Raw genomic sequence first — 26,042 nt, forward strand, 5'->3', positions numbered from 1 at the left:
TGTTACGAATTTATCCAATATATCTCTTCCATTTCCCAGTCAGAAATATATGGCAACCACGACAATGGCTTCATCATTTCAGGTACAAATTTAGTTCCTTCTATACTTAATTGTTCCGTTAATCATCATTTTATTCCGCATCAGCATTTGTAATGAATTTATGTGGACGAGAAGAACTACCTCTGTAGAGCCGTACCTTTTCCGAGTTTGGAACAGATTGGGCGCACAAAGTTCTGATTTTTTTAAATTTTTTTTATTTTTGGAATTTTCTCATTGATTGGTGAAACTGTAGTAATGAACACGAATAAGGCTTTAATTGTTAGTATTTATCTACGAGGAATGAGTAATGAATTAGGCAGCCGTTCTTCTATGCTAGCTCTCTGTGTTTGTGGCCTTGTGGGGTTAGGGTTGAGTGCTTGGTTACTAACTATTTCTATTGTCTGCAGCATGTTACTCTCGGTTGCAGCAATGCCAAGGCAGATGCTGCTCCTTTGCTTCATGTCCAGTATTTGTCTCGAACAAACTTTGGACTCTCAAGGTAAACAACATAAGTAAAAGAAAAACGAAGAAGAAGAAGAAGAAAACGAAAGAATTTAATGTCATTTTCAAGAAAACTGATTTCAGATAATTCTTTATCAGATATTTGTAATGTTGTTCTGTGTTGATATTTCGATTTGCTTTGTGAAATGTCTGCTGGTAGAGGAAGTTGTTGCATAGTTACAAGGCTTGTCAACATATGTATGACTGTTAGTATTTGTTAGTGCCTAGGATGCTTTGATGATGTGCTTGTTATTTTTGATTAATGTGTTACTTCAATTTGTTGTGATTTATTAGATGTTGAAGCTTAATACAATATCATTAGAAGCATAACCTACCAAATATGTAATAGGTCTCTTTGATCCTTCAGGACAAACTTGTCATGGCCAGATCAAAGGCTTTACCTAGTTTAAACACTTAAGCTTTCACATTTTCACTCTCAGTTTGTTGTGTTAGTTGGAGTTTCTGTTGTAGCATTATCATTTATTTACTCACGAAATTTCAGGTCGCTGATTTACTGTGGCTCCTCAAGGATGGGCAAGAGACTTCCACTGAAGCCAATATCTGCTGTGGGTTCAGGTAATATAAACAACGTATGTTAAACTGAAAGGCCTTTTATTTATATACATATTTTTTTGTCATAGAGTAAATTCTTATGTATTAATACAGGTTTAGAGGCAACAATAACAGATCCAGACAAGAATCAAATTAGCATTAAAAATGTTGAGATAGTAGTGGAGTCTAAGAATGATGATAAGATGCAAGTGAGTTCCGCTATAATCAGAGCTTTGTGACTGTTTTAAGACACGTTCATATTAGGAACTTCCACTACAGTTAGAGCTTTTCATTTGATTTAGCTTGTGTATCAATATCAATTATTAGTGGGATTAAAGTTCCATTTTCTCTGAGTCAGGTAAGGGTCGATTTGCCTGGGAAAGAAACACAGATAGTTTTTGAGAAAATTCTCAGAAACTTAGCTCGTACAGCTCCACCGGTTCCTGGATTCCGCAGAGAAAAAGGAGGTAAACTGATTGCTTTGTATGTTTTAGTAAGGAAACCCTTTGTCAAGAGAAGAATTTTCTTTTTCTTAATGTCAATGCTGCGAAAGGACAAACTGATCACATTTTTGTGATTTTCCTAAAATAACATACTTCCTTACTGCTTTGCTTGAACTGCTGCCACTATGATCTCTTTCTTCTAGTTTGCTTCATCTTTTCATTTCAAAATTTTCTTATTTAATTTCAAAGAAAGAAAATGAGTATTTTAATGTACTTTCATGTGTAACATCACTATGTTTTATATCAACTGTACAAGCATGACTAAGTTCTTTTTGGACTTGATACCTCATGTGCTGAAATAAACCCACTTTCACTTGGATGGGTTAGTATATAGTAAAATGGTACTACTTTCATGTGATTTAATTACTTGATTTGTGCCTTGCCACTCTCATAATGAAAAATTTACCAGTCCTTTTTTGGCTAACTTGTGTTTTCATGTGATTGCTGGATACTGCAGGGAAGACATCTAAAGTAAGTTTTCAGTTTCTTTTGACCAACATCTTCCACCGTGTTTTTCGACTGTTTCTCTGAGTGTGTGGACCTCAACTGTTGCATGTTATTCATCATCGCGTCAATCAACTGAATATTTTTTGATTAATTATGACATGCTATTTCCAATAAAATTGTAGTAATTTGTAATATGAGAAGAGTTATGATCAACGGGGTCTTGGTTAAAAGGTAGAATGAGAAAATGTGATTATCATGCAGGTCCCAAAGGACTTCCTCCTGCAAATCATTGGTGAAGATCGAGTTACAAAGTTCACTATCCAAGAGATTGTGAGCACAACATTGGCTGATTATGTGAAGAAGGCAAGTACAATTTTATAGCGTAGATTTCTTGGTATGGTTCCAATAGATACCTCATCAGGAAATTGTTCAACTGCAGGAAAATCTGACTGTTAAGGAGAACAAGATCAACACAATACAAACTGCTGAAGAGCTCAAATCTCTGTTTACCCCTGGGAATGATTTTGGGTTTAATGCTACTCTCGAACTCGAGAAAGCCACAGAAGTTGAGGTGAGTGTTGAAGAATAGTCTGATTTGCAAATATGTACCCTTAACAACCATTGGTAGGCTTGTAGTAGGGGCATCTGTATGTATAATGTTCATACAGCAACATTTGGGAGGGGAGGACAGATGATCTTCTGATTTATTTTTTATTCTTTCCTGATGTATGTAACATGAATACCAATAACTCATAGCAGCTCCAGTTTTGCCACTTTATAAATTACTAATATTTTTTTATAAAAGAAATCTACCAAGAAAATCAATACATATAAATGTGGTATCGCTATGTGTGCTTTTAGAGTGGGATACAGAGCTCAAGTGGTATTTCATAGTCCTTGTTGCGGATATATTTTGAAAGATGCTCCACTATATACTTTAGAAGATATCACATGGTATTGGGGATGAAAGAAACCCGACACATTAGTTTGGGAACAAAATTTGATTGGAATGCAAGACAATAATGGACAAATGAGAGGTTATGCTGTTGTGTATGAGAGGTTTGTGCATCAACGATGACAAATGAGAGATCAGAATGTGGTATAATGGACCATGATTACAAGGCGTATGCTTGTTTATGTGGGCTTGGATCCCCTGTTGTGGAAGGGATATGCTTGTTTATGTGGGCTTGGATCCCCTGCTGTGGAAGGGATGTTGTTTCTCATATTCCAATTTTTTAAAATTTTTATTTTTTTTTGAAGTGTTATATTTTAAGTTTAAAAAATTGGGATGTGAGGAACAACATATCATGCTGTGATTCCTCCACAGCAGGGGATCCAAGCCCATGTCTATGTACCCCCCAAATCCCATATTTCTAACGTGCCGCAACACAATAGGGTGAATAATGGCCATGGTCCATATATTTTTCCCTCTTAATTGCAGCAATTTAACTTATATCACGTTGGTATCTCAACCCACAACTTTTGTAAATGTAGAACCGAGGGATCCTCTGGACCATCCAATTGTTTTGCTCCATTGAATGATTTCTACGCAGTAACTACAATAACAAACACTGTATATTCTATATATGCTACATGAAAACAACAAAATCTATGGACAAATAACATTTTAATAATCATAATAGGCACCAATAAACGCAAAAATAGCACATACGGAAAGGGAAAGAGTTTGCCAACATAGGCACGTCACAAAATACTGTGGTTCGAATTGTCGACGGCAACAAACGCTTGATATTGTCCACTTTGGGTCAAGCGGACCACAGATTTGTTTTTGGGTCACTCCCACCTTTCGAAGGGTTGGACAGAAATTATATACATCTTCCAATTTCCCTTATACTCCGGATGTGAGATGAGTTTGTAAATGACATATATTAATATACTGATATTGTATTAATCTACAAAATTATACTAATTTTTTTTAATATGAATTCGAGATTTTTATTTTAACTGAATTTGCATGTCTGAGTGCTAAACCCTGCGGCTGCGAGTGAGAGGGTTTTGTGTTGGCCGTTTTCATAGGTTGTCAATATTTAATCTCTACTCCTCCGCCGTCATTTTCCGGCCACTGCTCCGCCTCTCTCCGTAGACGCCAACATCTTCCTCAACGTTTTGGAACCCTTTCAGATAGTTGTGATTTCCCCCCCACTAGCTAGCTTAAAAATCATGGTGAGAAAAAGCGGCAAGTTCAAGAAGAAGGAAGATAAGAAAAATTCAATTCGATTTGATTCTGATAATGAAGACATGATGGACGACGACATTGATGTTTGTATGTCATTTGTTTTAATGCTTCACATACTTTTCAGATACACAATTATTTTAACTTATCTCTCTCTTGTTTTAGTCCACAAGAACAGGGATGTTGTACCACTGAACATAAACGAGGATGTGGAAGAATCCGATGAGGATGCCGAGCAGCCTGTGCTTGATTTTGAGGTTTAACGTTTGGCTTCAATGAATTTCTGTTTATTTGATTCTTAGTATTAGACCCTCTCTTTATGTGAGGCTGAGGATCATAAATCATTGCTTCGGTCTTATTTTTATTAGGATGATGATGAGGAAGACGGACACACTGACGATGACGATGACGATGATAAGCCGCCAAGGGGTCTGGCTGCAAAAAGTAAGCTAGCTTCTCTGTTTCTTCAAATATAGCCTTTTGTTGTTACTGGCAGTGTATGCATATGACATTGATATGTTGTTAGGTGGTTTTGCTTAAAATACCTGGAGAATGAAGCTTATTTACACGTGATTAGTTTAACGGTTCAGATCAATATGAGGGGAATCTTGTGATAAATCATACTAAAGCACCTCGGGCACTTCGATAGAAGCTTACAGTATCTTACGATACAGTTATAGTTGTTAGATTGATTACAATTATAATGCCCCATTCTCGTTCTATAACAGTATGATAAACATCAGAGTGTTTTAGTCATAATGTTTCTCACTTATTAGAGGCATGACTGATATGAACCCTTAATCTTCTCTTCATTTTTTTTTATTATTGCAATATGTAATTTGCACCAGTGATGGTGATATGACCTTGATATATGTTTGCAACTTGCAAGAGTATCATCTAAATTTAAAGGAGTAGATTTTTTTGTTTGTTTTGGACTGACTTAGTTATCTGATTTGTAGTTGGTCACATCTTCATTGTGTCTCTATTATTTTTCCCGGTAAATTCCTTTCATCTTAAATGTTTTGTAATCTAAGTTGATTATGGGGTTTCTGTAGTTGCAAGAACACAAAAGTTTTTGCGGGCTAAATTTGGCGATGTTGAGGATGGAGCTCTTGATGATGCTGATGAAGTAGAACCAGGAAGGGATTTTTGGGGTAAAAAAAGTGACCTGTATGGTGCTGATGTTGGCAATGAGGTTTGTTTACCCAACACTGTCATGCTTAGTTCTTGGCATGTTATAATCTTGACTTTTTTTAACATTTTGTTCTTTTCTTAAGCCACAATCAAGCGATGATGAAGATGCAGCTGAAGAGGAGGATGCGGTTTTGAAACGACAAATGACAATAGCGAATAATCTATCAATGGAGGATTATGGTGTTGAAGATACTAGCCAAGATGAGATTGATAGGGAGCTCACATTTCAGGTGAAAAAATACGTGTAACAATTATTTCAACAAATTCTCATGCTACAGTGTAATGATCTAGGGTTTGAAAGGAGCTATGTTGATTACTCAATGTTGTGCCACATTTCAGGAAATCTTGGACCATGGAAATGCCCCATCAAAAGCTTCTCTCGACAAAGAAATCAAGGATGAAGAAGGAATGACATATGAAATAGTAAAGAAAGATTTAAATGCATTGACAAAGGAAGAGCAAATGGATGTTGTGTACAGGTTAGTTTTGTTTTCAGTATCTTGATCGTCCTGGAATAGCTTTCCTAACTAGGGATGGGATGGCTTGCGACTTGGTATGGTTTTCATCTACATCATTTGTCATTGTATGCATGTATGATATTACATTGAGACTTTTAAACTGTAGCAAGTACATCACCAACATACAATTTTTCACAATTAGAACACCAACCAACTTTCTATAAAATGGATACAAATCTGATGCACACAGCAAACTTAGCCTAAATGATGCCATTTTCTTTTGATCAATTTTGTCAAAATTATGTTGATGCCTGTCCATCACATATACCTGAATTTCGTTTAATTTTTTTATTGCAAAAAATGGAAGTTAGTGTTGTATGGAGTACAATAATTTTTCAAACTTTTTATGTAGTTAGTTAGTACAACAATAATCATACCGTATCAAAAGGTTGGAATGTGATTACGGTGCATTTATGTTTTAACAATTAATTAGCCTGACATCCCCTTATGATAAAGTCATGGTGCAATTGCAAAAGACACCGATAATGCTTTCTGTTTATGCTTACCGGCTAACCTAATGACTGGTTTTACAGCTCTGCTCCGGAGTTAATTGGCCTTTTATCAGAGCTGAAAGATGCCCTTGAGCAACTTGAGAACAAAGTGAACCCACTTGTGGAAAAGGTATTAATTATCGTCCTTTGTACTGTGTGGTTGTACTTTCTCTAGTTCACTACGTTGCGCATAATGCTTTGTATCATTATGTTAATATCTACCTTAGTTTTGCTTGATGGAAAAGCTCATTGATAGTTCATTAAAGATTATATGAACTCCAACACTTTCTTATTGCAACCTTTGTCTGCATCTTTTGTTTACAGTGGTAAGAAAATTCTCATTGAAGGTGCCAATACAGCTCAGCATGGTAAATGAAAATATAAATCAGTAATATAGTAAAAATCATAGAAGACAAATATAGATTGTAAACTAAATAAATTTGACATAGTTACATTTTCATTTATGCGTACTTGTATTTTGGATATTATCCTATTTTATCAGGCTTATAAAGAGTCCTCTATTGAGATTGGGGTGCTGCTTATTTATGTGCTCTTATGTTAGCAATTTTTTTGTTAGATGATTGTGGAGATATAAACCATGTAAGAAGGAATTGTTTTCGTAATGTTACAATTTATGTATCAAACTATATTGAGACAGATCATTATTCTGATATTATGCTCATCCAGATGTTATGCTTGATTAACAAATTTTGGTTTAATAGTTGGAGTTTAATTATGCATTCTATTAATTATTCAATTATGTATGAAGATTACACGACAAGAGAGTGGAAAGAAGGGAACGATGCCCTATATAGAGGTCAAGCAGCTTCTATTGCAATCCTTTTGCCAAGCTATAACCTTTTATCTTCTTCTCAAGTCCGAGGGGCAGCCTGTTCGTGATCACCCAGTTGTTTCTCATCTTGTTGAGATCAAGAGTTTATTGGATAAGGTAATTGATTCTCATTTTTTGGCGAGCTTAATTCTTTTATTTCTGGAGTTTTTTACAATTTGTAGAACATAAGATAATGTAGCACTTAAATCTATTATGGAGTTTTAAATCTTGTAGGAGGAGCCTACAAGATGCACTTTATCTTGACTAGAAGATGCTAACCCGACCTTTCTTCTGCGACTGGTTATTATTAACCTTTTCCCTTTTTTGGCAGATAAAAACCATAGATGATAACCTTTCTTTCGACATGGAAGAAATTTTAAAGAAGGAAATGAATGGTGCAGGAGCTGTTAAGATATTGGAAAAAACTGCTCCAGTAGAATCCGATTCTTTAAAAAACAGTGAAATGTGTTCCATTGTAGCATCTGCAGAACAAGCAACAGTAGAGGTGGGATCCTTTGATTGGTCTGCCAACCTGACTTTATGCTGAGTTTTTGATATATGTAGCCTTACCTTTCTTTCTTTTCGGATATTTACCTTGTAGCCCAACAGAGAAGTTTTGTTGAATACCTTAAAAGAAGCTAAGAGGTCACAAAACAAGCATCAAGTAAGCTTCATGCTGTACAAACTGTGGTTTCCAGTTTTAGGGTTTGTATGCTCTCGGGCCTGGCCTAAGTTGACTGCATTGATATTATTGAATCATGACAGGATAAGCAAGTCGGACCACAAAGCATGGAAATGTTAAAAATAAGAGCTTCTCTAGAGGAGAAATTGAAACAGCAAGGAGTTTTTAGTTCCATGGCACCAAAGGCTGCTAAGTCTAGTAAAAATCAACAACCAGTGAACAGGTACTCTTTTGTTCTCGACAAGTATCCGGTTTGCATCTACTGACTGATCTGACTATTGCGATGCTCTTATACTAATTGAATTAAATGTCATACTGTATTTCATAGGCAACTTGAGACATTTGATGATTTTGTTGATGAAGCCATGGAAATAGATGGTGCGTCAAAGGGAGGGGGCAATGGGGATGCAATTAAGAAAATGATTCTTCGCCCAAATAAACGCAAGGTGTGTAAGGTGTCTCAGTAATATCTAAGTCATTTCTATTCACTATAAATGAAAAGATTATTTTAGCCATTATAATTTAAATATCATTAAATGTCCATAAAGAGAGGTAATGATAATTATTCTAGGAATTAAAACATTACAGAGGATACAAACTCTAAAGCAGGTAATGTTGCACAGAACTTGGATGGACTTACTGCTGTAAAATTACACTGCAAGACTTGCTCTTGTCAATTTGCTTGTTAAGAACTTCCCAAGAAAATTTTGAAATAAGTTCCCTCGGAACTAACTGTGTCTTTGAAAGTTTGCTGCTGGTGATGATGATATACCCAAACGAGATGATATTGGGGAAAGGCGAAGAAAGCATGAGCTACGAGTTCTGGCTGGAGCTGGAATTAAATCTGGTGATGATGTTGAAGACGAGACCCGTAGCCTCTCTAGTGACGAAGCTGATGATGCTAACGAAGATAGTGATGCTGATTCTGATTTAGAATTCTACAAACAAGTGGAAAGCAAACATGCTGCAAGGCTTGCTGAAAAATCTGCCAAATACTCCAGGTATCATTGACTTAAGTGTCATGTTTTCCTTTGCCAATTACTGCATAGCTTCTGTATATTGATTTCCCTATGCGCTTGCTATAAAATATGGGGCTCTTGCTACACTGGTTTCTCTAACCTTGGTTGTATATCAACCTTTTCTCATTACTTCATGTGTCTCGTAGTGCTAGATTCTGTTTTCCTAGATTATTTGATGTATTTATTGGCTACTGACCCAAAGTTAATAACACTACAGAGTTGCGGAAGTTCCATCACTGACAGATACTGTTGCTGATGATGGAAAGCGCCATATCACTAATCAAGTACTGGAACATTTGCACTTGTGTCCTCTGCTTTATGTTGAACTCTTTCTTTGTTTTTCTCACTCACAATGTGGTTCTTGTTTAAATCTTTCCAGATTGAAAAGAATAGGGGTTTAACTCGTGCCCGCAAGAAACTGACTAAAAATCCTAGGAAGAAGTACAAGGTATTTGATCGAAAAAGCTCCTGCTCTGTGTGTGTGTGATGGAATAGTTAAAAATATGTAGTTATTGCAGTAAACATTAACATGTATTTCTCTCAACAGTTGAAGCACAAAAAGGCAGAAGTGCGTAGAAAAGGGCAGGTTCGAGAGATCAGAAAGCCAACAGGCAGCTATGGAGGTGAAGCATCTGGTATTAATGCAGGGATCAGCCGCAGTGTCAGATTCAAGAACTAGTAGAGATAGCAGGATGCTTTATGTCTCTTGCAGTTTGTTCAACCTCAGATTTACAGGCATTGTACCAATTAGTGCTTGCTTGCAATTTTGACTAATTTGTAACCTATTAGTTAGAGCATTGGAAAAAAAATTCAAGTTTGGCCAATAGTTCATTGCTGTAGATTGCATTTAAAAATGTTTTTGAAATTGGTCTGATGGTGAGCAATCAAAAGCGCAAATTATAACAATGCTTTCGTTCATTATTTTCATGCACGTAGTGAAATAATGAAAAAGAAGTTTGTTAATTAAAAACATGTTCAATTACTCCATTGGGATTGACCCGAGTGAACCCTATCTTTGAAATAATGGTGATGTTGAAATAGCAATAGCTTTAATTAAGTAAAACAAAAATCTGGTAAGAAGGTGAAAAGTAGTTGGCGAAAAATTGATTTAAGAAAATGTGCAGACAGACACAGTGTTGAAGCTGAACATTTTTAACACTCTCAAACCAACCAGCGGACTTCTCAAGGAGAAGGAGAAAGGAAAAGAGAAAGAGAAAGAGAAAGAGGAGAGAAGCCACACAACCCCACATTCTCCACTCCTCCCTCTAAATGATGTGGATAACGAGATCCATTCGACGCCCATTCGCCCATTTTCAGGCGGCCGCAAATTTCTCATCTTCCGCGGCGGCGGTGGAAGCGGAGAGGTGCATTAAGAATGGGTGGAGGAACGACTGGAAGAGAGAAGAAATTAAATCCATCTACGATTCCCCTGTTCTCGATCTCCTATTCCATGCTGTATGTTATTGCATTTGCCATCATCCTTCCTCCACTGCTAGCTAGGTTAATTGATTTAATTTCTCCAATTGGCTTGCAGGCTCAAGTTCATAGACACGCTCACAATTTCAGGGAAGTGCAGCAGTGCACCCTTCTATCTATCAAGACTGGCGGATGCAGCGAAGATTGTTCTTATTGCCCGCAGTCCTCCAGATACAACACCGGCCTCAAACCTCACAAGCTTATGAATAAAGACGCAGTCTTGGAGGCTGCTGAAAAGGTGTACTAAGATAGCTATTCTTAATTGCTTCAATTTCATGGATGTGCTCTAGCCTAATAACTATAAGAGTAAGAGAAGCATCAAGGTTTACATAGGGAATCTTATATTACTATGTATGTGCTCTCTATGAAATATAGCAACACGCGTTTGGAAATGTTTTGGGGATGGTTTGAGGTTTCTGTATATATAGCCCAATCGGTGTTCTGTGGTATCAACAACAACAGTGAACTGTTAATTTGCTCTTTAATATGATTATACTTCCTGTGATATGCATGTGCTTCAAGTTTATAAAGCATTTCTTCGCTTTGTTATGGAACAGGCAAAAGAGGCTGGTAGCACTCGGTTTTGTATGGGTGCAGCATGGCGAGACACTGTAGGAAGGAAAACTAATTTCAACCAAATCCTTGAGTATGTTAAAGAAATAAGGTAACGGACTATGAATCTATGCCACACATATTACAAGTGATGAAAGTAGTTTTGTAGTAACTAATGATATATTCATATGTATGGTATGATGACAGACCTTGTTAGTTATATTTATTGACTCATATATTTACAAATCCGTAACCATCTAACTGTAGCCAAGACAAAGACACCTGGCATATGTGCTCTGTGCAAAATTTGAACTGTACTATCCCACAATAATTTAGTATGCTATATTAAGATTCAGAAGCAACATGATCTCCATAATTAGTTGGAATTGCCTGGGGATGCTTCTTCAGAATGTATACTTAATTCAATAAAGGTGTTTATTAGAAGATGTCCCAAACCCCAATATATGCCAAACTAAGTAAAGTTAAAAATTGCTCATCCAAGTTATGTTGAATCTTTCATTGCCACATATGCATGCATATCATTTGGATACGCATGTATAGGGTGCCGATATTTTTCCTCATGCTGGTGAAAAGAGTCCTGTAAACTGTTCCTATGGTCATTTCACTTTCAACACAATGTTAACTATACACAGATGGTTAATTTGTTTGTTCTTGCTTGTTCTGGGTTCTTCCTATTCCAACTTGTTGATTGCTGAACTTATTCATTCTCCATTTTTAGTATCTGAATTACTAGAAATGTTTTTCCTTGATTAGGGGTATGGGGATGGAGGTTTGCTGCACTCTGGGGATGCTGGAGAAGCAGCAAGCTTTAGCACTGAAGGAGGCAGGACTTACAGCTTACAACCATAATCTTGACACCTCAAGAGAATACTACCCAAATATTATAACCACCAGAAGCTATGATGAACGGTTACAGACCCTTGAGTATGTCCGTGATGCGGGTATCAATGTTTGTTCAGGTGATTTGCATACTTTATTCACGCAAATACATCTCGGCTATGTCACATGTAGTTTGAATGGATCACATGCTACAATGACAAAATGTCAATTTGACATAAGCTAAATTTTGCCTCCAATTTTCTGTTCCAGGTGGAATAATAGGGCTTGGTGAAGCCGAGGAGGACAGAGTTGGCTTATTACATACATTGGCAACTCTCCCAGCACACCCTGAGAGTGTTCCCATTAATGCACTCATTGCTGTACAAGGCACACCCCTGGAAGATCAAAAGGTAATCCTATAATTAGCCACTGAGTCGTCAATGCATACTATCAGTTTATAGACTAGACGAGTCCTTAGAAATGGGTCTTGCGCAGTGAAGCTGCTATAGTTTCTTATACGTACAAAATTTCACTGGTATGGTAGGGTTTATATATAATGAAATTAGGTGTAAATATAGTCTAACACTCTTGAGTCTGTGTTTGCTGATACGACAAATTGATTGACTGGTGATATTGCATAATTCAGCCAGTTGAAATATGGGAGATGATAAGGATGATTGCAACAGCACGCATTGTGATGCCTAAGGCGATGGTGAGGCTCTCAGCTGGGAGAGTTCGTTTCTCGATGCCTGAGCAAGCGCTTTGCTTTCTTGCTGGTGCGAATTCCATCTTCACGGGAGAGAAGCTCTTGACAACTCCAAACAATGACTATGACGCTGATCAGACCATGTTTAAGCTGCTTGGTCTCATTCCCAAAGCTCCCGATTTCTCACAAAATTCAGCCAAAGAATTTGAAACAGAACGTGTTGAGGCGGCAGCTTCAAGTTCTGGTTGAATCTGCAATCTTCGCTTGATATTTTTTGTCTCGGAGAAGAGTTATTCTGCTGTATGCATATCTGCAGTTCAGCTGTGACTTTTCCCTGTCTTTTTCTTAATGTAGACTTTAAAAGTAGTACTGTTGTAGCTGTCGGAAGATAGTTATGTTTCCATCTTTGTAGTTTATTTTTAAGTACTTAATGTTTTCAAAACATGGAAAATGCACCTCGATGAGCCTATAAATGTGATACAGCATATGAAAGATGAGGGGGAAGAATCGCATATTTGATTCGCATCAAATACCTCAAAACTTGAACTCTTACTCGTCCTTGAGCAAAGTAACATTCAACACACAGCAATCACGCAATAACCCTTCTAAGCTTGACTCAAAGATTTTTTTCCATCTGATTCCATCACAATCAAACCAAAGCAATCGACAAGACAATCACAACAATGCTCTACACATCTACATTCTAGAACTCCAACAGATGATCACAATCACACTTTAATAGATGAGAGAAAGATAGAGAGAAAAAGTTGTCGAAATATTATTAATGGAGAATGACGTCTACCTTGTCAGAGATGGAAGTTGATTAAATTTTCTAGATGAATTACACTAAAGAGCAAAATATGAATTCTGGAAGGAGGAAGCAAATTAAATTAGAAAAAGAAAAGGAAAAAATGAAAAGCCATAGATAGTCAAATGTAAAATGCAGTGACCTCTTTCCAATACCTCCTAACCTTTAGTGATAGAAATAGTAGTGCCATGGTAACTGCTATTAATAACACTCTTCATTGGCAACAAAACATCATAACACCTTTACCACACATCCATAACTATTAATGATATAAAATTTTATAATATTATTTCAATAATTTTTCTATGTTTCTTTAATTGTAGAACTCCACAATATATCAACGGATTTCAATGAAACGTAAAGTATTAGGAGTCTATGATAAGGCCAAGATTGAGGCCGGCTAATGTCATCACATTTGACAAACTCCGGCACCGTAATCTAATTTCCAAATGTGAATTACTAACATTATTCTGTGTTGCATCAGCACGTGCACTTTACAAGATGCATCATACTAAAATTTACAGGAACAATATTTTGAGGCTCGAAATTGGCTTGAGGAATCAGAAGCACGACGACATCAGATCTAGTTACATTCTTGGATGACAGAGGAAGAAGAACATGTGTTGCTAGTGTTGTTGCTATTGGTGATCCTCGGCTTGATGTGCGCATGAGCAGCCTCTAACATTATCTTGTACACTTTCTTATTCTGCATAGGTGGATCAATTTTATCCAGTCATTTGTTTTTTTATTGCAACTTTGTTTACATGTAGTGTTAATAACAAGAAGAGAGTGGGTGGAAGTGAGAAGGGAATACATACGTCATCCACAGCAGCTGTCTTGATTTTAGATTGCAGCAGACACCATTTCTTGAAAAATGCACCTGAGGATGTTATCAAAACTTCAATAGATTCACAGTTTCATTTTAACTTGAGTTTATGCCCAAAAGGCCAACATAGTGATTTTACAGTTTGAAATGAACATGCAGAAGTGAATTGTGATTGCGAAGCATGGGAATCAATGGATTCAGGAATTTGATTACATTGTTTAGCTGGAAAAAGAGCAGTTTACATTATGATATGAACTTTTGAATTCATAACACGAAAAGAAACTTACCAAATCTGATATCGATGGTGCACAAGGACTCAGAGTTTGCCTCTACTGACCACCGGCAGTGGCCCTGATTGACATACAAGTGCACTAAAACATAAGAATAAGGAACGAAATAAAAAGAAGACGCCATAGTTTAATTCTAAAGCATAAGTTTTGACACCGCATATCTTTCTGCAAACTCCAGAGAATTTGCACCATCTTCAGCTGATTACTACTAATTTCATAACTAATTTAGAGAAATTCCAGATTAAGTTTTCGAAACCACAAATGACACCAAACATCACATAGAAACAAGTTGCACAATAATTTTTATCTTTGTCCAATTTAAGTTGCTAAAAGTTCTTAAATCCTTAGAAACAGAGCCTAAACGAATCTGCGTACCTCGAAATATGAAGCAAAAGGGACACCTTCTGTCTGTTGTATGGTCTCAAACACCTAAGGGAAAATCAAGTACGTAAAAAAATATCATCATAATAATGCCAAAAGAGACAGGATATGAAAGAGGAGAAGTTATCTGTTACCATTGTTTTCTTATCTGCAGATAGAACAACATGTTGCAGCTCTGTTACTGGTATGTCTGGAGGACATAACGGAAAGTTACATATTTGCCTATATTTCACTTCTCTGACTTGACCATTGTGTTCATCAGAGGCATGCCACGGACTCACCTGATGTTATATAGAGGAAACTTGAGACATTTAATATTTATAGAGAGAGGTTATGTTCATTCATTATACAATACTATTCTGTATTAATATGAAGATCACCGACTCAAGTTCTTTACTTTTGGATGAGTTGATATGAAATACTCCATAATTTCTGTGACTATTTTGCGACTTACTTTCAAATTAGAATCCTTGCGGGCAGTGTGGTACTCACTTGTGAAAGTTGAATCATCATCTAAAACAAATTTGAAAAACTGCTCCACTGTGCATGGAAAAACATCCTACAATAAATCATGATGTTAAATATCTTGTTGAACTGAAGATAATAGGACAGCTGATACTTACATTGTATATACTAGTAAGAACTTCCTCTTTGATGAATGGTTGAAAGATTTTAGGCTTGGTGACAATGTCTTCAGAAGTCTTTGATTCTCTTTCACTGCCTTTAACACCACAGTTACAGGTTTTCAGTGCTGACTGCTTCTTCTCCTTTACGGAACCAAGCAATGCTGGTTCCTCATTTATTTCAGCAAGTAATTCTCGCTGTTGCCTCTCCTTTTTGAAATAAATAGACAAATATGTTGAAAAATTACTAAGATAAATGAGCAGGCAAGAACAGTTAATGCTTTACTAACTAACTAACTAACAGTGATTCAACATCCATTAGTCCTGGTAGTATAATTCTTCTTGTACAGAAAGCACCAACAAATTCCAGACCAGTATCAAGTGAATAGATTCCAGGTATGCTAGAAAGATCCTATCACAGTTAGCAGTTCCTTATAGACTAAACATCGAGGAGTTTTCTCGAGTGATCCGGAATTTCTCTCAAGTGAAATGTGTGAAGATATTATTATGAACTAAATAATTAATCAATATAGAGGGAGACTTGATAATCTAGACTTAATAATTTCCATTACAATCAAGGTAGCGGATCCAAATGTTTTAGTATCAAGATTCTGAATAATGTATTTTTTGGTTAATTTTCTTTTTACTAATTTAGATGAACGCGTGCCTAATAATGACTCTTTACCTGAGACATACGACCATGTAACTAGTTTAATATGTCGTCTAATCAAGTTCAGTGAGAGTATATGACAGGATCAAGTCATTATTCTGGATGAAATGGTCAAATCAGGCTTAAGAATAGATTGAGGTTGAGGGTCAAACCTTGGTTTCAGCTTCTAACATGGCATCATAGTTCTTCGCTATGTGTTGTATAGCTTTCAATGCAGTATTCCTATTCCAGAAAGATGCAAATTTGTATCTGATTATGCCTGAAGTAGAAATATTATATGTTAACTATATCAAGACAGCTATTGTGGCATAAGTCAAAGTATCTGCTTGGACAACAAAATCAAATGTAAACAAGGTCGCATACATATAGATTCAACAACCTAGCTGGATTAATTCAGAGACAGTTTCGGAGTTCCACTTCAGAAGGTCAAATAATGAAAACACAATTAACAGTTACAGCAAGATGAACCAGCTTGAGTAAAAATAATAATCAAGAGCGAAGCCAATTGTTGCTTCTTGCAGGAAATAGCAACATTGAATGACATGAGATGTTATTTCCACATACTGCCACTTAATACAAGATCTGAAGATCTTCCTTGGTCCAAGATAAGAATAAATACAGATTTTCCTGGACAAAGAAACCATGGTTTGTTTTCATTTTAATTTTAGGCAATTCAATATAGTCAGAGTTTGGAATTTAACGTTAAAAGCAACTCAGTGTCTGAAGACAACTGAGCGAGAAACTTCACTATCATTAGGCATCTGCATCCTTGCTTGACGAGAATATATATGGAGAAGGATAATGTGACCTACATGTAACTTTCAGATACAAATATTAACTAGATAAGCTTTACTTATATGTACGATATCTGTTTAGTTCATAGATGTTTCACTGATTTAATTGTCACGTTCAAGCAGGTACATTAACTTTGTCCCTTTGTAGCCATGCAAGGCATATGAGAAGAATAAGAAACTATGTACTGACCGTCCACATTTCCTAAAGGAGGCAGACCATGGCCTCCAGTACCCTCTCGAAGAATTAATGTGATTGAAGGATTGATAAGTGCATGCTGGCTCTTTCTTATCTGTGACATGAAAGAAATCGGTTGTTTTCAGTCCTTTCAAAATTCCGGTTAAAGGCTACCAGCACAGAAAAATAGTAAAGCAGTACGGGAAGAAGTACTGTACCTCTTTTATGTCTCCAAAAGGTATAATTACCTGCCAAAGAGGAAACGCAAGCATAAGAATAAAGGCAGCAAACAAAATTTTCCACTAAATTTTAGATGGAAATCAAAATAGGCTACACAAATAAATTAGTAGCTATCTATTTTAATTGGAAGGTATTAGCATATGACATGGGCATCAGGATTGAGATTCAAATATACATACAGATACATTGATGAAAATGGTAACTACCCTGGCATATGTTAGAAATTTTCTATAAGTTTGGAGTTTGATTTGTGCTGTAAAAGATCTAGCACAATAATCATGCAATGAGGTAGTTGGTTGATGATACATACACTCAGTAGGATACAACTTAAGCTAGAGGATGCCTATATTGAATAAGATACCTAACTGTAAAAGGTCTTCATCAGGCTAATTACATTTTATAGAAGAATTTGAAGCTAATGCCTCATCAAGAGATCTGATCTTTTAATTGTAAATAGGCAACGTAGAAGCAAAGATTAGGAGAAAGTAACCTTTATTTGCTTCGAGAAAACATTAGAGTGGAAGCAGATATGTCTTGCTGATACATACATTCGTCCATGATACAAGAATGATATCTCAAGAGAGCATGAATAGCTATGTACAACCACCTGAAGAATCATTTGCAAAAACAATACTAAGTTACTATACTAATTAAATACAAGGTATAACAGTAAAAATACAAAAGATAAGGAAGGAGAATCTGGAAATGGAGTCCAATAACTACGCATGCTCAAATATAACTATTAGATATACCTCATCTGGGAGGAGACTAAATATTGTTTGTAGTGGGCCATGTTTTTTATAAGGAACCATAAGTTCTTTATTCAAACCCTTTCTTTGAATATTAGCATCTGCACAGCCATTCAAACCCCTAAAACAGAGTAAAGTAAACATTCAGTTTACAAAAGATTTAGTATGGTATTTGTTTGAATTAGCATCTATCACCAACAATGAGTGAACTGACTGTACTATCTCATTCTGATAGGCCAAAAATTATTGTGACGCATGGAGTATCATAATAGGTCAACATGCCAGAAAATGTTTCTCCAAGCATGTATGAGTACGAGGAATATATCTATCTCAAGGTCAAGTATTTCAGATCGAAAATTGTTTACCGAATTTTCACTCAAAAGGTACAAAAAGCTAGGATCATCCATAAATGCCAGAAAAGAATTCATATTCATTTATAACAGAATGGTGAAATTGCATGTATAACCTTTTCCAGCATTCCAAATACATACTGCATAATTTTAGGATGAACAAAATATTCTTTTAGTAACTTAAAAGGCAGGGAGCATCTCACAACAACAAAATATTGCTTCACAAAAGAAAGATTCTCAGAACTGAGAAGAACATATATTTATCCCATCAAGTGATGTGTCATAATGCTTATAAATGATATTCAAGTGTTAATCTACATAGAAGCCAAATAATAACAGAACATTAGAAACATAAAGCCAATCTTGTGAACTCAAGCTAACATAAACCATTTAATACCCTTAACATAGTCATCTCCGTGAGTAAAGGAAACAATATATATGCTGTATATTTCGCAGTAGACGGGGGAAAAGATTTATAAGCTTCGAATATACTACTAGAATCCCCCCAATGCTCTTCGGCATAACTATTTAATGAACACATGAAATTTTCCTTAAAAACAATTTATACATATTTTATATGGTGGTACATAGTTTAAGAGAAGCCAAAATGACTACCTTGACGTGTTTGTTCCATCAGGTGCTGACCTCTTTGAAGTTGACATCTGCAACATTACTCCTACTCTCTTTATCCCTGCAATGCCTTGTTCACTTTCTCTCCAACTAATTGCTGTTTCTTCTATGAATGCCTTTTTCTCAAACTCCCTACATATTTGTCTATGTTTATTGTGGATCCAAGATAAACAAAAAGAAAATGAAGATTGAAAAACTATGACTTGATCTGTATGTATGTCAATTAATGAATCCTTCTAACTGTACAACTGATACATTTAAAAAAAAGTAAGGATGTGCATAAGATGAGCAAAAGTTGCTACCATTAAAATACAAAAGAAGTGCCAGGGAAGAGATATGATTGGCAGCCCCAAAAGAAACCTACCTGGAAGGGTCCATCTGAAGTTGGACAGTTTTAACGTGAAGACATACCTAAAACATCCAAGAATTACTAGTTTATTGACTCCGGAGAATAGGAAAAAGGACATACACAAAAGAGAAACAGAGTATTATAAATCTGAAAGTAGGTTACATAAACTATTTATAACCTGCCCTGATGCAGTATCCAATGTATACCACATTGCACCAGTTTGACCTTCTTGTTCTACAGAAATATTCACAGAACCAAGAACTGTACTTCTTCGAATTACATCCCAACCATAAACTGTTACTTTAATCTGCAGTACAATTTAGTATAATTCAAGAAAGAGTAACAGAAAGGAACTGGCTTTATTGATATTGAATGCACACACGTAATTGAGCTAACACCGCATAAAACATTATTCAGCTTCCAGTTTTATTTCTTCGTTTAGAAATGAGCATAAAACATTTGCAAATGAGTAAATGAAAAAAAAAACCTACCTCAACAGGAAGCTCATCGACCACAAAATTGAACCCCTCCCTCCATACAGGATTTCTTGAGCCAGATACCATAGAACTGCAAGAACCCCAAAAAAATCGTCTTATAATCTCATACAGGGATGAACAACAGAAACATAAATCATGTAAGGTCTTTCATATGTGAAATATAATAAGGAAAGCATAGTCTCACAATATCAAATGACAGATTCCAATACTGTGACATGTAAAATGTAACACATGACCTTCCAAATAACTAGAGTTCATCACTAAACTAAATCTAAAAAAATGAAGAACTTGCTGCCAAATTCAATTGAGATGAGTTAGACATCTCCAAAATTAATAAAAGACAGCACCATGAGATGGATATTCAATTCAAAAGAAAACTGGAGTCAAGTGAAAATGAATTGACACACCTTATGAGTCTTTAATGATATATCAAAATGTGAATATAACCATAACATTGTTTTAGTCAATTATTAATCCAAAAAGAAATGCAATCTCATAATATATAGCAGAATCGAATCATAAATGAAATAAAAAGATATCTACACTTGAGTGTTGAAAACAAAATAAGAAAGAGCTTCCCCCTCATTGCATTCTTCTACCAAGCACAGCAAATTCCAAATATACATAATATACTGGAAATGTAGAAACATAATATGTCAGAGAAAAATTAAATATGATATCATAGCTCTTTTTCCCATTCAGATATGTCAAGTAGAAATATAGACAAGAAATTACAAGAGGAACGTGGCATGCCTATCCCAAATCTTGCCCAGGAATGCTTTAGAGAGGCCAGAGAGATCAATCACCTTAAGCGCTTTTCTGCACCACAAGAGATAATTGCATAAGGATCTGATGTGCCATTCAGGTTCACCCCAGTAAGATTCTTAGCTGCTAAGAGCTCCACCTGAAATAAACACTTACTATCATGAGGAAAGAGTTCAAAGAAAATGAAGTAATTGTTAGAATTTCAATTTTATAAAAAAGCGGTTCAGCATGCATAGGAACTAGTGAGATCAAAAGATGCTTAGAGTAAAAAAGATTACCTTAACTAAATACACTAAACTTCTCTGAAGATCTCTTTTATACTGATCCACCTATTTGTGTCAAGAAAATGAAATACCAGGAAACTGATAGTGAATAAGTAAATGCTATACTGCATAGAGAGGCAGCTGAGAAAATTACCATATAACTGTCAGAATAGAAAATGCAAGAAGAAGCTACAAGGTGTCAAAATGTACAAATCAAGGTTATAGGTAAATGGTCTGAATGAGCACAAATGTAGAACCCTGAGTATATCGACAGAATGAATGCTTCAATTTAAACAGCATACTGATCAGTTCAAATCCGTTACATGTAATCTTCACGAAATATCATATCTCGTCAACTTCAATACCAGTGAATTCCTTTTTATTTGGGAGAGGGAGGGAGTGAATTTATAAATCTACTGTGTAATGAAAAATAAGCAAACATCAAAGCTAGTTAATTTTGGCAGGAAAATGATAATGAGAAATGATGATCGAATGCACAAAATTCACACAGTTTAGTTCTCATAATAGAGTTACTTAATGAAATAAGGAGAGGATCCAGTCAGAATAACAGTCTTTCTTAATCTGGCTTATAAATGCCATAAGTATCATCAATTCCAATAAATCACACTTTCTGCAAATAATCGGTGCCCAATCTCTACTTAGAAAACAACCACAAGCAATGTTTTGTTGAACCTAGATTTTGATTACACAGGTAATAGTAGCTCTTCTAATCTCATGATAACGTAAATCAAGTCAATAAAACCACGGAAACTAGCTGGTAAAAAGGAAAAATAACGCAGAGCTGAAGGATCAAAACAATTTGCAAATAGACGTCTAATTACAGAGTTGCCTCAGTCAATACGGTCCATTAAACACCGCTACAGACTGGCTATAACACCGAAGAGCATAGCCAAAAAATAGAATCCAAATTTAGTGATTAGATCACCTCTTCTCTGTCGTCATTCACATTCGTGACGAGAGTCCGCTCATCCGGAGCAGCGGTGACGGTTAAGAACCAGAAGGCCGCCAGCACCAGCGCCGCCGCAGCGACAGAGACTTGCACCTCCGGCCATGACGGGAGTAGGAACTCGATCAATGCCTCCAGCACCAGCATTCCCCCTCCAAAAATCACTCTAATTTTACAAAATGTCAAAAAAGGAGGCACCGCAATTCAAAAAATATCAGAGAAATGCGCAGAGGCGTGAGTAGAGATCAACACGCGACAACACACTGAGTGCGTGCGTTACTGTGTGCATGATATATAGGGAAACGCTTTCCTGCATGTGTATACTATACACAGTTATACACACAGAGAGGTGAAGGGAAGGACGAAACAGCTCACGAAAACACGCACACACACACACACTACACAATACTCAAAAGTTAAGCGTGCATTATTATTTTACTCGATATTAAATAATAATGTGAAATGACGAAAATGGGCCTAGAGCTCTGAAGAGGAGAATGGTACATTTACTTACGGTTTTGATTGTTATAAATGATAAGTTTAGGGGTAATTTTTGGAAAGCAGTCCATGTTATTTGTTTTAAAAAAGAAAGGGGGCGGAGCGGCTAAATGATGAAAAAGTTAGGATGTGTATGGCGTGGGATTAATGATGAGAATGAAACTAAAGTGAAAGTGGGATATAAAAATACAGTATAGTACTTAATAAAAGGGGTCCAAAAATAAAATTAGAAGAAATTCTTTATGCTAACTTTAATCAAGAGCCGCACTCCTATCCGTGCTCGTGCACGGTGGGCATGATCAGACTTGTTATGTGGTTATGATTTTGTTGTCTTGAACTAAATAGTGATTTTTATTAAGAATAATAATCAGTTATTAATAAGGACAAACAATCACTGGTAAATAAATTTTATTGGTAACAATTGTTACTTTTGATAAAATAATTTTTAAACATGAGAACAATAACTTTTACCAACATACGTTCTATGTACAAGAACAATAACTCATTTTAAAAGAAGATTAATCATGCAGATTTTATTTTGTGATCTATCTTCAATTAAATCAGAGATGAAGACGATTAACCTAGTGACAGTGGGGCAGTGGCCTTCTAGAGTCTTAGACCAATGCGATTTTATAAAAAAGAGTAGGGATGTTTTGTAGTGTCTTGTATTCATTTTGTCCTATAAGAATATTGATTCCTTTTCGATGTGATAAAAAAAACGTTCAGAGCCATAGAAATAATGTGTAACAGAGTAACATTTCAAAAAAGAAACAATGAAACTTAATCAACAAAAATATAAAATGAACGTTATATCCAAAAGTACCAGTACTAAAAAAACACAATTGGTGTTTCCAAAATAATAAAAGTAAATGGGCATAATACATCCTAGCGTTATCCGCCAATCTCTTCCAGCATAGAAGACAGGTTTCACAAAATGTCCAAGTCGGAGTAGAAGACCCAAACAACTATGATAAACACAAAAGATAAACTCAACTAAACAAAAATCCAAATGGCATCCATCAACAGTTTTAGAATTTAAAGCTGTCATATGTTGCGTGGCCGACAACTACTAAATAATTTGAATCGAAAAGGATTCAGCCAATTTACTAGAACAATGTCTAAGATCGAGATATCAATGTACTTGTGCGAATTTACTAGCTGATTTAGGTTGACTATGCCCACGACTTGTAGGGTGCGCAACAACGAGAGGCTCCGATACAAATCATGTGGTAACATTTCGTTGTCAATTTACCTTTCAAAATCTCCCGAATCATTGGGTCATCATCATTGGATCTCTTGTTAGTCGATCTACCATCACTGGAGGCACCGTCCCCCAATACCAGATTCATATAGGGATGTCAATTCAACCCGAAACTCGTGGGCCGGCCCGAATAGCCCGGTAAAATGAGCGGGTTAAGGCTGTAATTTAATTACCCGAATACAAAACGGGCTAGCCCAAATGGGTTGGTAGGTTAAACGGGTTGGCCCGAACGGGTTGCGGGTCGGCCCGATGGGTTGCGGGTTTTAATTATAAAATATTTGTATTTTTGAATTCTCAATATTCATTCTACACAATTATTAGTTTTATTCAATTTTCATTCCACACTTTTCCACTCGATCCCAAAATATCAGCTTTCAAGTTCCACCTCAACTCATTATTGCACCGTCTCATCATCTACCAATAGTGTCTTACCACCACCAAAGCCAATCAAGACAAAATTAAGAACTAACCTATCAAAATCTCAATATAATTATCATTTTAATAATGAGTCTTGTAAGATATGACTTTTTATTTTCATAAAGAATTAGTTACGAACAATGTCATAATAATGACATGAACAAGCTTTAATTTATGTTGTAGTTGATCGAGATGAAAAGCTTCTTTTCAAGTTTATTGAAGAAAACTATAAAAATTTGAAGATTTTTATATGATTCCAAACTAAAAAGAAAAGAAGTATCTAAAATTTAAATCATTTTATAGAAGAAAATTTTGATACAAGAGATTATTTTCGAAAGCTTTTAAGCCCGAATAGCCCGATGGGTTAGCCCAAAACCCGACGGGTTAGGGTTAGGATTGAAAATTTATGACCCGAAAAATCCATAACCCGAATGGCCCGCACCCAAATAGCCCGGCGACCCAAGTGGGCTGGCCCAAACCCGAACGGGTTAGCCTAATTGACATCCCTAGATCCATATGTTAGAATATACTCCCTTCGTCCACGAATAAGAGTCCCGTTTTTCCATTTTGGCATGTCCATGAATAAGAGTCCCGGTTCATAATTACCATAAATGGTAAAGTGACCCCACATTCCACACTCATTCCACTCACATATCATTTAAAACTAATATATACAAGTGGACCCCTATTGAACTAACTTTCTTCCACTCACTTTTCTTAACATTTCTTAAAATCCGCGTCATTTAGAAATGAGACTCTTAATCGTGGACGGAGGGAGTACGATACTGAAAAACAGTTTTTATGGTGCTTTATATTTGTAAATCCATATTTCCAAAAAAGAAGAGATTATTTTATCACATGCTTTGTCTTTTATTATTATTATTCTTATTGTTTATTACGTTCACTAAAAATAATATATAAATTAAAAAAAACAAGTTATGGTTCTAGACTTAATGACAAACTAGTACTCCCTCCGTACGCGAATAGGAGCCCCGATTCTTTTTATTATAAATAGTAATATGGTCTCACCTTCCACTAACACATTTCACTCACATTTCATTTAAAACTAATATATACAAGTAAAACCCCTATTTCACTAACTTTTTTTTTTGGGATGGATCCCGTGTTGTGCATAATACGCAAGATTTTGTGAACAAAACGCAGCCATCTCTTTCTCTCTCTTCTTTCAATAATTTCATTCTTTGGTTTTATACTTTTATACCTTCTCTTTCTTTCACTACTTTTAGTATTTCATTCATTCTTTTTTATATTAAAACTATTGTAAAATTTAAAAATATTAATTATAGTTATCATTCTTGATATATGGAGTAATATTTAAAAATGATAAATATTCAAATCATCAAATATATAGACTAATTAACAATAAACGAAATAAATTAAGAATTTTAAATGACACTAACTCTTCAAATCATCAGACGTATAAAATAATTCGACTGCATATTTTGAGCTAATTATTCTGTTTCATGGTTACTGTAATTAATACTCTAAGATTTTACAATATTTTTCAGTATTATATGCTGTAGTCCTAGTATATACAAATACAAAGAATGAAAATATTGAAAAAAGAGAGAGAAAGAGATTAATGTTTTTTTTATTCACAAAATCTTGCGTATTTTAAATTTTACAATAGTTTTTAGTATTTTATAGTATATAAAAACAAAGAATGAATGTAAATACTAAAGGTAGTGAAAGAAAGAGAAGGTATAAAAGTATAAAACAAAGAATGAAAATTTTGAAAGAAGAGAGAGAAAGAGATGGCTGCGTTTTGTTCACAAAATCGTGCGGATTATGCACAACATATTGTGCAGTGTTTTGTAGCACAGTAGGGGATCCATTCCTTTTTTTTTATCCATTTATTTTAATATTTTTTAAAACTCGTGCCGTCCATAAATAAGACTCCTAATGGTGAACAGATGGAGTAA

The 26,042-nt window shown here is 35.6% G+C and overlaps 4 protein-coding genes across 5 annotated transcripts; 3 read left to right on the top strand and 1 right to left on the bottom strand.

Annotated features, from left to right (window-relative positions):
- Positions 1-2,815, top strand: LOC125219415. Of its 2 annotated transcripts, none has more exons than XM_048121389.1 (8): positions 1-82; positions 447-538; positions 1,043-1,116; positions 1,207-1,301; positions 1,451-1,559; positions 2,053-2,066; positions 2,304-2,405; positions 2,482-2,815. In XM_048121389.1, exons 1-8 carry the CDS (start codon positions 50-52, stop codon positions 2,629-2,631), a joined length of 669 nt encoding a protein of 222 aa, XP_047977346.1. In that variant the 5' UTR covers positions 1-49; the 3' UTR covers positions 2,632-2,815. The 2 variants fall into 2 exon arrangements, with proteins under 2 accessions (XP_047977346.1, XP_047977347.1); XM_048121390.1 differs by lacking the exon at positions 1-82 and adding an exon at positions 274-318.
- A 1,225-nt stretch (positions 2,816-4,040) lies between these two features.
- On the top strand, positions 4,041-9,811 carry LOC125222646 (something about silencing protein 10-like). The gene is made up of 16 exons (XM_048125371.1): positions 4,041-4,326; positions 4,402-4,493; positions 4,605-4,680; positions 5,292-5,431; positions 5,514-5,660; positions 5,770-5,909; positions 6,482-6,569; positions 7,209-7,388; positions 7,603-7,776; positions 7,873-7,935; positions 8,037-8,176; positions 8,282-8,399; positions 8,701-8,954; positions 9,190-9,256; positions 9,352-9,420; positions 9,520-9,811. The coding sequence occupies exons 1-16, from the start codon at positions 4,224-4,226 to the stop codon at positions 9,649-9,651; spliced, it is 1,983 nt and encodes a 660-aa protein (XP_047981328.1). The 5' UTR covers positions 4,041-4,223; the 3' UTR covers positions 9,652-9,811.
- A 267-nt stretch (positions 9,812-10,078) lies between these two features.
- On the top strand, positions 10,079-12,947 carry LOC125222647 (biotin synthase, mitochondrial-like). The gene is made up of 6 exons (XM_048125372.1): positions 10,079-10,427; positions 10,507-10,686; positions 11,006-11,112; positions 11,775-11,980; positions 12,111-12,250; positions 12,487-12,947. Exons 1-6 carry the CDS (start codon positions 10,242-10,244, stop codon positions 12,793-12,795), a joined length of 1,128 nt encoding a protein of 375 aa, XP_047981329.1. The 5' UTR covers positions 10,079-10,241; the 3' UTR covers positions 12,796-12,947.
- Positions 12,948-13,691: 744 nt separating this feature from the next.
- LOC125218098 (BAG-associated GRAM protein 1-like) lies at positions 13,692-22,306 on the bottom strand. Its single transcript, XM_048119692.1, has 19 exons — positions 21,903-22,306; positions 20,972-21,022; positions 20,735-20,832; positions 19,923-19,998; positions 19,610-19,738; positions 19,447-19,493; positions 19,068-19,214; positions 18,106-18,223; positions 17,844-17,960; positions 17,332-17,361; positions 17,129-17,228; positions 16,297-16,403; positions 15,475-15,684; positions 15,306-15,410; positions 14,986-15,132; positions 14,846-14,899; positions 14,468-14,531; positions 14,173-14,234; positions 13,692-14,060 (listed from the first exon to the last, which is right to left on the bottom strand). The coding sequence occupies exons 1-19, from the start codon at positions 22,068-22,070 to the stop codon at positions 13,938-13,940; spliced, it is 1,953 nt and encodes a 650-aa protein (XP_047975649.1). The 5' UTR covers positions 22,071-22,306; the 3' UTR covers positions 13,692-13,937.
- Positions 22,307-26,042: the final 3,736 nt, after the last annotated feature.

Source organism: Salvia hispanica, chromosome 4, assembly GCF_023119035.1.
Source record: "Salvia hispanica cultivar TCC Black 2014 chromosome 4, UniMelb_Shisp_WGS_1.0, whole genome shotgun sequence".
NCBI classification, from domain to species: Eukaryota; Viridiplantae; Streptophyta; class Magnoliopsida; order Lamiales; family Lamiaceae; genus Salvia; species Salvia hispanica.

Coding starts and splice junctions, on each gene's coding strand:
- LOC125222646 (XM_048125371.1), top strand. CDS start 4,224: ATGGTGAGAAAAAGCGGCAAGTTCAAGAAGAAGGAAGATAAGAAAAAT. Junction 5,661..5,769: donor ATAGGGAGCTCACATTTCAG/GTGAAAAAATAC, acceptor GCCACATTTCAG/GAAATCTTGGACCATGGAAA. Junction 6,570..7,208: donor TGAACCCACTTGTGGAAAAG/GTATTAATTATC, acceptor TTATGTATGAAG/ATTACACGACAAGAGAGTGG.
- LOC125222647 (XM_048125372.1), top strand. CDS start 10,242: ATGATGTGGATAACGAGATCCATTCGACGCCCATTCGCCCATTTTCAG. Junction 10,687..11,005: donor TCTTGGAGGCTGCTGAAAAG/GTGTACTAAGAT, acceptor GTTATGGAACAG/GCAAAAGAGGCTGGTAGCAC. Junction 11,113..11,774: donor GAGTATGTTAAAGAAATAAG/GTAACGGACTAT, acceptor TTCCTTGATTAG/GGGTATGGGGATGGAGGTTT.
- LOC125219415 (XM_048121389.1), top strand. CDS start 50: ATGGCAACCACGACAATGGCTTCATCATTTCAG. Junction 83..446: donor CAATGGCTTCATCATTTCAG/GTACAAATTTAG, acceptor TATTGTCTGCAG/CATGTTACTCTCGGTTGCAG. Junction 1,117..1,206: donor AATATCTGCTGTGGGTTCAG/GTAATATAAACA, acceptor GTATTAATACAG/GTTTAGAGGCAACAATAACA.
- LOC125218098 (XM_048119692.1), bottom strand. CDS start 22,070: ATGCTGGTGCTGGAGGCATTGATCGAGTTCCTACTCCCGTCATGGCCG. Junction 18,224..19,067: donor GATGGAACAAACACGTCAAG/GTAGTCATTTTG, acceptor ACTCTGTTTTAG/GGGTTTGAATGGCTGTGCAG. Junction 16,404..17,128: donor TCCTTTAGGAAATGTGGACG/GTCAGTACATAG, acceptor TTTCTACTTCAG/GCATAATCAGATACAAATTT.